General features: G+C 33.0%; 1 protein-coding gene across 1 annotated transcript in view; it reads left to right on the forward strand.

Moving 5' to 3' along the window:
- The window catches only part of LOC145681184 (glycoprotein 3-alpha-L-fucosyltransferase A-like), a 129,605-nt gene extending 118,432 nt beyond the window's left edge, over nt 1-11,173 (forward strand). The window contains exon 5 of the mRNA XM_081752666.1: nt 10,424-11,173. Coding sequence (XP_081608792.1) covers nt 10,424-10,763 — 340 coding nt within the window. The 3' untranslated portion in view covers nt 10,764-11,173. The remainder of the gene's footprint in view (nt 1-10,423) is intronic.
- Nucleotides 11,174-11,439: the final 266 nt, after the last annotated feature.

Below are 11,439 nucleotides of genomic sequence, written 5' to 3' on the forward strand. Positions count from 1 at the left end.
AGTGTTAAAAATGTTTACAGATGGATGTAGTTTTTCAGAAATCATTAGTCAGGTGAATAGGAGTAAGGATATTTGGCAAAGTTATATTTAAGTTTGTTTTATGGGTTGAATTCATAAAACGATCACAATATTTTTCTGTATAATAAATATGGATAAAATAGAGTCATATGAATTACAATCTTTTAAACCTAATCAAAATGCAATCGAAAATTTAAATAAACCAAACAGATCTATTGAGTTTGATATAGATGTTGGGGATGGGTTCGGTCATCCTTATTATGCCGATATTTATGTAACTTTCGAAATTAGAGGTAGAGATGCTAATGGAGAATATACTACTGGTTAAAATATTGGACTAGTTAATAACTTCTTCCCACATCTGTTTTCTCAAACACAAGTTAGTAAGCATGGACAGATATTGGACATTATAGATTATCCTGGTTTAACTTCGACAGCTGTAAACACATATACGATTTCAAAACCAGAAGAAAATCATTATGATGAATGTGGATGGGAAGGAATTACATGGCGAAGAACAGATGAAGAATTAGTATTTTTACTAAGACTTTTACCAGGATTTTGTTCTGATTATAAAGATATTATGTGGAAAGGAGGATTGAAGTATACATTTAAAAGAAGTGGTTCTGATAAAGCATTTGCTATTTGGAAAACTAAAAAGGCAGATGGAACTTATGAGAATGATCAACCACATCCAGGTAAAGTTAAGATTACAAATATGGAGTTGAGAATGCCTATTGTTAATTATGAATTTAACTATGCTGAATTGCTAAGATCTTACATGTTAAAAGAGGGTAAGATTCATATTTCCTTCAATACATATCAATATTTACAGAAATCAGTTACATGGAAATATTTAGAATTCGATCTGACCACACAATTCAACTCAAGTGAATTTGATATGCCTAATTTTGTGATTGCATTTTTCGAAACTGATAAGAATGATAATCAAGAAAGAGATTCAAGTTATTTTGATCATTGTAAAGTTCAGAATATTCATTTTCGTAATTCTAGAAAAGAGTCTTTTCCTTTAGAATCTTTGAACTTAGATTTTGAAAAGCATAAATATCTCAAAGCTTACGAAATGTATACGATATACACGAGAGTTACGATTGGAAACACTGAGATGTTTTATTATCCTAAAGAGTTTTTAGAATGTAGACCAATGTTTGTAATTAACACAAGCAAGCATAAATCAGTAGTTGTAAATGATAGAATTAATTTAAAATTGACTGTTAATTTTGAAAGCGATGTATCAGATAAAACGATTTGTTATGCTGTAATGATTGGCAAGAAAAACTTTGAATATGACGTCCAAAAGGAAAAGATGATCGATAAGATATAAATCAATTATGTTTAGTTTGTAAGTGTTTTTATGGTAATATCATAAAAACTTATTTAATAAAATGAATATTCCAGATGACATTCCACGAGAGAATCTAATTGCGTTAATTGAGGATACTATATTAACACTCCAGAACTTACTAGCGAAAAATAAGAGAAAATTTAAAAGATTAAAATGTATTTATGTTACTCTTATTGCATTTTCGATACTTCTTTCTGCTTCTACAGGGTTTATAAATATATTTATTCCTGCTACAGTCTATTCGATTATTAAAACAGCATTTGCATCTACTTCTGCTGTTATTACAGGCTTGTCTACACGATTTAACATAGCTTCGAAGAAAGAGTATTATAAAAATATGGTTACTCAAATTGCTATGTTTAAGAATGAGCTTAATGTTATTAAAGTAATGAATGGAGAATTAACAGACGAACATATAAAAGACATTGTGGATAGAATTAACTATATATATATATATATATATAATGAAATAAGATCACTACAAAAATGAACAAGTTTTTAAAAATTTTTGTACAATAAATGAGAAATGGCCTCACAATTAAACAAGAAAAACAATATTAACGTTTTAAAACTTGTTAAATTTCAAGATCTGGAGGAAGGAAAATCATACGAAATAACCTCATGGAAATTGATACAAACAAAATACACTGGTGAAAGAGTATTAGTACATTTAAATGAGAAATGCAAAACCTTATTACCACAGAGGTATAATGAAGATACTGATCAAGTTTTAAAAGAAATGAAAAGTAAGAAACTGTTTATGAGGTATGATGGAATGAAAGATCTTTCCAATGGTTACAAAATACACCAACCGTTCTTTAAAAATGAATCTAAGAAGTAGCAAAAATGACTAGAATTTTTTTTCTGAAGTAAAAAAATGGAGTAGTTAGTATGGAGCCCCTAAAGAAGTTCATTCTTACTAATAATTTCAATGTAATTGTGAAAAATGTGCAATCCGAAATTCAACTAGTTTTTGATATTAACGGTTGCCTATTCAGCTTGAACTATGATCAGTGGACAGAGTTTAAGAAATCATTGTTTCCCATAGAAAACGAAGTTAACAGAAGATTCCATTACCAGTACCCAAACTTGTAAATTTAAGTATGTTTTAAGTGTTTTTATGGTTATAAAATCATAAAAACTGTGATTTAGATATTCACAACACATAACGAAAAACAGTACTTTTGAATGTCATTTGAATTTTAAATATCCATATATAAACAAGAAAGTTATTTGAGTTTTTGTAATAATATCCTTAGAATTAGCAACCTACAAGGCATTCAGAAGATAGTAATTTTATTTCTCTATTGATTGCCGTTTGGATTTTGAAAATCGGTTAATAAACAACGGAGATATAACGATTTTAAATAGCACCCCTCCAATATGCCACTGATGACAGGGTTGGTTATCGTGTTAAAAATATCATGTTTACCCTATTTGGTGGTAATTCATTGGTAATAGTTTCAAAGCTTAATTCGTAATATTATAAATTCTGGAAAACATGTTAAAAACAATTAGTTTCCAACCCTGTTTTATAGAATCTGTCTTACAACTTAGGATTTAATTCTAATATTCTGATATGACTTAGTGCTGATGAAAAGGGGAGAAAGAGAGAGAGACGCGAGCGCTGCACGTGGTACGTTTTGGAAGTAGATGCTAACTCCACCGAGGAAGATTATAACGGCGAACATGTATTCGCTTGAAAGGTAGCCGTACCGAGAGGAAAGTTGAGCGACGAATACATCGCGCGAGCTGTGCTTAGCTGTTAAATCCAATGTTGCCTATATGGGAGGCGAAGAATACATCGCAGTTACTTCGCTGTTATCATTCCCTCTCTGTTTCTATTGCACAAACCTCTCTGTCGTTCAGAGCTGATACTGAAATCGGTCAAATGAATCAGTGACAGATCACCTGTTCCAAAGTAGATGCTGAATTTGTTATATTCCTTCTCATTGAATTTTTAAAACTAATTATTAATGGATTTTCACGATTCAAGTGTCAAATGAAAGCTTATAAACTGGAGATTAATATGCAATAAATATATTTTGTGTAGGATCCCATTGTAAGTTTTTAGATGTAAGGTTTTATGATTTTAAATGTCATAAAAGCCTATTCAATCTCACTTTAGCATTGTAGTTATCTAAATACTTTGCGCTATGTAACTTTGTTTACTTAGTTGGATCCTTCTGTGCTAGTCAAAAATATTGGGAGGGGAAAAGTGTCCTAGAACCTATATATGTACACTACACATAGGCAGGAGGATGGCGTGACGTCATGCATCCCTCTACCTTTTCAGATCCACTTTTACCCCTGGCTCAAAGGGAGATATAAAAAACCGAAATTCCCCTTTGTATAGGCTACTGCTGCTAGTGTAAGTTAAAAAATAAAGAAAGAAAGAAAAGAAAAGAAAAGAAACCAAACTGATCTTATATAGCATATGCCATAACTATGGTAACTTTCAGTATTCATAATATAGTAATAGGTATCTCAACGTTAATTTACAGTTTCCGAACGGTGGGTCAATGATGAAGGCCTTAAATAACGTGCAAGAGGTCATTTATTTCATCTTTCAGTTTTATCGATATTTGCCCGTTTCCTTCTATACATTCACATTTCATCATCATAATTATCTGTAATTTATCATCTATCCATCTCTGTTATCCTGTAGAATATAACGGTACCTAGTACTCCACAAAGGAAGAGAATTGTCTACGGAACTTGTTTATGCAAGCGGAATAACTGTAACTGTAGTAAGAAAGTAATTACACACATACTGCAAACATGACTGTCATATAAATCTGCGTAAGGAAAACGCTGCATACACTATTTATACTCCTACATTTTATATTCACTTATCTAAGTTATATTAAGGCTCCATGCCTTAAAATAATGACTGTCCCTGGCACCCTCGGTGTCATAATCATTTATAATACTCGTTATACCTTTCTTTAGGGTTCAGTACTTCTCTGTGGGTTACTACGAAAGAAATCACCTCGTGAAAAAATTAATTTTAGTTTAACGTTAATGAAAGTAAAAATGGTTGTGAAATTAAATTGTTTGTCCCTTCATCAGGAATTGAACCCGAGATACGTACATCAAAGGCCCAAGCGCTAGGCGCGAGAGCAACGGGAGGAGCTAAATCTACTCGTCGAAGCAAACCTAGCAAAATAGTAGTCTGCAGACATAATAAATGTAGGACATTAAGATAATAATATTACCAACAAAATACCATTGTCTAGCTATTGCTGCTCTGTTCTCAATCTGCACGGTCTTCCATTTGCTTGATCTATGTAGATGCAAACTACAAGAATTTTTACCATGAGCTAGAAATTATCTCTCCAGAGATATGCCAAGAGTTTCATGTGCGAATAATTCTTGTAGCATGAGATAAAATAAAGTGGCTGTTGAGTTGTGTAGCCCCCTGGTGTTTGTTGAAGCTAGAACAGGAGTCTAACCTGAAGAAACAAAAGTGAAAAAAAATGGTAAAGGAATTACAGAAATTCCAATCAGTATCAGAGTCATGATACACTTATTTTCTGTTTTTTTATGTTTTCATCAACTTTTTGTTTTTTTGCACTAGTGAATGGTGTACAAAGTCCACACACAAACATGTTTTCAGTAACTTCCGGGCAAAGTATAGAATATTTATTGTTTCATTTAAGAACCTGCTTTACTAAAAATAATATAAAATTTACCATTTTTCTTTTGCTTGTTTATTCATTGGTGAAAGGAGATAATGAAATGCAAGTTAAAACAATCATAGAGAATCCTATTCTACAACAGAAAATATGAATCTGAAGAATGTTCAGTGTTGCCATCGATAGAAATTACAGTGTTGCCAGAAAAACAATTTCCCTAAAATCTAAGTTAAGGCAGCGAGTAAAGGAACAAAATTAACTGCAATTGGTTACGTATCATATTGTTTTGGTTTCCTGTGAATTACTTTTAAAATAATAGTTGTATTTAGTTTGTAATAAACAAAATAGTTTTAACATACAATTATTAAAACTAAATAATAATGTTAATCAAAAAGCACTTCACAAGAAACCAAAAGAACTTGATACGTAATCAAATGCAGTTGAGTTCATTCCTCTACTCGCTGTCCTAACTTAGATTTTAGGGAAATTGTTTTTCTGGCAACACTGTAATTTCTATGGATGTCAACACTGAACATTCTTCAGGTTCATATTTTCTGTTGTAGAATACCGTTACCTATGATTGTGGGAACTTGCATTTCATTATCTCCTTTCACTGATGAATAATCAAGCAAAAGGAAATGGTAAATTTCGAATTATTTTTAGTAAGGCAGGCTCTTAAGGAGATATGAAGAAGTTTTATGATCTTATAGAGGATTTTTTTAAATTCTTAAAAGTTGTATGAAACTTACATACAAATTGTGCTTCGTGCTTATTTTTCCAAAGGGGAAAATAAAATTTATCTCAGGAAGCCCACTTATAAACGTGACTAAACAATCATAAAACCACAGTTATATCTGAAATAAATTTTATGAAGACGAGTTACCTTTGTGCGCTTGTTCATATTTATATATATATATATATATATATATATATTCAAACTTCGTAAATTCACTCCTGGACGACAGTCTGTCCAAGTCTTCTCCAGGGCAGGGACATAGTGGATCAGTAGTAGAACTAACTAACTAACTAACTAACTCTATGGCCTATGGAACTCGGAGGTTCAATGCCGCGTTTACAAAAGCTCTCCATTGACTTCTATCCTTAGCCAATTGGATCCAGTTTCTACTTTGTATTCCTGTCTCTGCGAGACCCATCTTAATATTGTCCTCCCATCTGCGCTTAGGTCTTCCTAATGGTCGTTTTCCGATTGGTCTTCAGGTCAAGACTTTGAAAGCGCTTTTACTTTCTTCCATTCTAGAGACACATGACCTGCCCATCTAAGCCTCCTAGACTTGACGACCCTAACAATGTTTGGTAAACCGTATAAATTATGTAGTTCCTCGTTATGAAGTTTCCGCCATTCTCCATTCCCGTTCCTTTTGGGTCCGAATATTCGTCTCAGGATCTTGTTCTTAAATACTTTCAGTCTGTTCTTCTCTCAGAATTAGCGACCATGTATTGCAACCATACAGAACAACAGGCATGATTATCGTTTTATATATTATAAGCTTCAAATTCCTCGACAGAGTTCGCGACGACAAGAGATTTTGAACCGAATAGTAACACGAATTCAGTAGTAGAACTGTAACGTTTAATGTTTGGGGTACCTGGTTCGATCTCCGATCAAGTAAGTTAGCGGTGGATAACATCATGTCTGTGAGTTTTCTCAGGGTACTCTTGCTTTCTCCCACATTCTCATTCCATCATCGTTCATTTGACTTAATTGTCGTCTCCCTTGGCCTACAGGGTATAATCGTGGGACAAACTGAAAGATGTCATTTTCTTCTCTAGGGGAATATATCTCTTGGAGAATTTTTTTCACGTTAGGGCGCAGTGCTTTCGATTTCGTCATACCATCTTGTATTAAGATATTTCCTACATCAGTTCTTTCCATCTGGTTTCCAGGCAATGCTTGGTCTCTTGTTTTGGTGTCAAACATCCTTTTCCCAGGTCTCCCTTGCCAAATTCTCCGAGCGCTAACCACTTAATGAGGAGGAAGCTCAGAATGGGATTCAACTACATTGATGTGTTCATATTGACCGCCATGAAAGTCAGAAATACTCTCACTTGCTCCCTTTCACGAAGCCGCGACACGACAGTTTTGGTTTTCAACTCAACAACTCATTGAGGTTCATTTCATAACTTTACTTGTTAACATGAATAAAGATATTGTTGAAGCACCCAGCTGTTTTCCTCTGTATTTGGCCTCACAAGCAGAAAATTTAGAGGACTGGCATACGCAAGGACGGTTAGAGTTAAAATTCTCCTTGAGTAAGATATACTATTATATGGAAAAATATTTATTTATTATATACTTCTTTATATACGAGGGTGTTTCAAAGTAACACCGACAACGTTTGGGAGGTGATTCCTGTCACCAAGATACAACATAAATATAGGCAAACCTGGGTGCAGAAATGCTTCCTTTCAGAGGTATAGGCTGACGAAGATATGAAGAAATGAATTTAACAGGTCCATAGGTCCAAAACTATTGAACCTACCGTAGTCGGGTCAAGACTTCACTAAGGAACTAATGTGTTCGCTATTCAATAATACATATAAGGTACAAACGCAATAATTTTTATAGAGGAAGTTTGGCTACAAACATATAACTTGAAGTACTCACCAACTACTTCGATAAAAATTGTTGCGGAAGTACCGCAGGATTGTCAAATATTGATATTTGGATATAGCACATATTAGTCCCTAAGTGAAGTCTCGACCCTACTACGGTATGTCAGAGGTCCCATAGTTTTGGATGTATGGACCTTTAAAGTTCATTTTTTTCATGTTTTGGGCAGTCTGTAACTCCGAAAGGAAGCATTTGTGCAGCCCAGGTGGTCTATACTTTTTGTCTTATCTTGGTGTCAAAAGTCACCTCTCAAACGTTGTCGGTGTTGTTTTGAAACACCCTATGAAATTCTGTGTACTAAAGCTATTTTCTGTATATGCGAAACGGAGGTTTGTAAATACATGTTGTAAGTATAATGCAATTCAATAATGACAAAAATTATTACAGTTATAATTAATGGAGTACTACTACAAGCAAACCTTGGTGACAGTTGAAAACCAAAGACTGTTTTCTTTGTCAAAGAGCTAATATACCCAGTATTAGTTAATTTCTTGTAACAATTATTATTATTATATCAACATTAATCTAAACTAGTTCTCTACCATATGATCGTGCTGTATATGTAATTAATGTATAACGTTACTTCATGTAATTGTAAATTGTAATACAAGTTAAGGTGACATGGATTGACGTCTGTACAAAGGAACAGACTTGAAACAGGGTCATGCATAAATGAATGAATGAAGTTGTCTTACTGGTAACGCTGGTTACAATGTAGTGTCACTTGCAATAATGGGGATTATTTTTTATTTATTTTAATTTAAAAGAACAACGCGTGGAATAAAATTTTCTGAATACAGTTTCACATAAGTTTTACGGATATATCTGTAAAATTAAAAATGCTCAATTTTTTGTGTTTTATCTGTGTTTTATTTATCTTATTTCGACTTCATGTTTTATTTTATTTCTCTGATGATGAACGCAGTTAGTGTGTTTAAAAGGTAAGTTGAAATAAAATAAATAAACATGGCGGTCACTCAACCTGGAAACCGGGAAAAGTCAGGGAATTCGATTTACCCTGGAAAAGTAAAGGAATTTTATTTAGATTCCGGAAATTTTGTGAAGAACTAAATTAAATGAAAAATTGCTTATTTCTGAAAATAAATGTTTTGGTCTCTGGGATCTCCGCACCCCAGACTTCCTTTCAATATTGGTCAACAAGTAATTTTAACCAGGGTGGAAATGTGCCCAAGGAATTTTCTCATTTTTCAGCTTTATTTTTGTTTCTGTTGGTTGTCAGTTGCTGTATTTTGCTGATTTTTTAATTTTACGACAATATGCAAGAAGTTTAGTTTGAACACTGCTCCTTCGCTGCCACTATCAGACTCTCCCTCCAACAAAACTATGCAGAATACCTCAAAGTTGCTACGAAGACGTTGTCTCCCCTCAGCAGTTTTTATCCTATATGTCCGGTTCGTATAGGCTAATTACATAGTATGTAGTGTTTTAAGTCTCAGAATCAGTAAGTTTTTTCTTTAGAACTTTGCAAAATTTTATTGTGCAATGGTGGCAACCGCTAAATTTTTAATATAGTTTTATTAAAAATTTTACTGGAAGTTTTACAATTTTTGTCTAGAAAACCAGGAAAAGTCAGGGAATTTTGAAATCCCGAAAAAGTGGGTATCCTGATAAAACAGATGGATTACCACAAATTGAATTTCTTTGCTTTATACATGCAATATTAACTTAGTAAATGAACTTTGAAAAGTCCTTTAAGTTACGTCCACTGGAAATGACCCCGTACCACGCTTCTGCGGAAATGGTATAAGTGTTGCCCCAGGTCTACCAGAAATCTAAAGACCTAGTATCTGCATATGGAGGTAATAGAGAGAGAGTTTGAAGGATTTTTTAAATTTGACGACATTGTGAAACAGCACTATAATTATCTGCATTCTACCAATTATGTGTTAAAGCAAAGTCATTCTTACCGTACAAATTTTAATTATATGTTCCATCCACGGTTAAATTGGGTGATTTCTATAGAGTACACTATGTTTTACGGTTATAGAGACATGTGTAAATGATGTTGCTATGCTAGTTATTGAACGTCCTCACTGTATACAATATTTAATTACTCCGGACACAATCTGTGAAGATAACAAATTTATTACGAACGAATGCTAACAAATTAACCTTGCGCTACCCCATCTAATTTATATTAACTACTACTTTAACTTCTTATTTCACGAAATATAATTTAAATAATAAAGACCACAGTCACTACTAGTATATATTATGCATACATTATATATTATGCATACATCTGTTTACATTATGCATAAAATATACAAGACAGATTCACTATTTCACTTTCACACTACACACATTTTTGAAAGTTTGAAATATAGATGTAAATTTTGCATGTTAAATTAACAAAAACAGTGGTTCTGAAACAATGTTATCCCAGGATTATAACCAATGCTTTTATTTTTTAAATTTATTTTTTATATCTGTATCAATTTTCTTTTTGATATGCATCAAATTTGAATTTATGATACTGAAACATTGTATGATTAAATTAGTTTTGGTATATTCTCAAAATACTGAATAATTCCAAATAGTTTTCTTGGAAACTATTATCCAAGTGTTCTCTATTGAACCGTGGACTATTAAAGTGACAATTGCCATGACAGCGACATGAATATCATCCCAATACCTGAACAGCCCATTGAAATAACATTATTAGATTTTAGTGTAACTGATTACATAAATTACTTTCAGTGACTACTCTGTTTATAGTAATTTCGCTCATTTTTCATTTCGTTACAGAAGAAGAGTTCTTCCAATTGTGATGGGTGCTCGACCTGAAGACTATGCTCGCAGCGCTCCCTACAAGTCCTATATTCACGTAGATGATTTCGAATCCCCTAAAGAATTGGCGGACTATCTACATATGCTAGATAAAAATGATACCATGTACAACGAGTATTTCCAATGGAAAGGAACAGGAGAGTTCATCAACACATATTTCTTCTGTAGGCTATGTGCTCTGCTTCACGATGACTTCCCAAATAAACACTACCGCGATATTAATGAGTGGTGGAGGCCCTCGGGGACTTGTATCACAGGATCCTGGAGGAAACGTGAGAACAAAAAATCGCCCGAATAAGTAAAAAAATGGTTTTATAGAAAGAATTTTAGATTTCTTTCTTTGTTTTATAAGTACGTTTGTCCAAAGAATTATGAACATCACTTCTGTTCTAGGAAGCGATTTAAAAAAAATCCTACCATTTAAGATTTATATACATATAAGAATCATCCAACGGGGAAATACTAAAACTTATTATGCCCCTCGTACCGTCAACCTTCTCAGATCACTACCACTAGGCTCAGACGCAACTGTGATACGTCACCAAAAGCATAATAGATTGTGCAGGAGATTGCGAGTATCTTTATATAGATATAAGTATTAAAATAACTATTTGTATAAATATATAAATAAGGTCAAGTATATGTATATATGACAGAACATATATATGTATAAATATATAAATAAGGTCAAGTATATGTATATACGACAGAACATATATATGTATACGTAGTTACATGTTATATATAATTATATATATATAGTGTAAAGAGAAACATTTTAACTCAAAAAGATAAATAAAACGTATGACACGCAAGGTTTTAAAAAGTACGAGAAAGAAAAATACGTTGAACAAGCTCTGTGATATTTGGTCTTCATAAGTTGAGGAGTTCAAGTCATTAAGTCATTTAAGGATGATGAGTATTGTGGATATACAAGGGATGAGTCGCATCAATTGTACAAGGGAAAGCAGCAA

The sequence above is a fragment of the Thermobia domestica genome, chromosome 3, assembly GCF_964235325.1.
Source record: "Thermobia domestica chromosome 3, izTheDome1.hap1.1, whole genome shotgun sequence".
In the NCBI taxonomy this organism is placed as follows: domain Eukaryota; kingdom Metazoa; phylum Arthropoda; class Insecta; order Zygentoma; family Lepismatidae; genus Thermobia; species Thermobia domestica.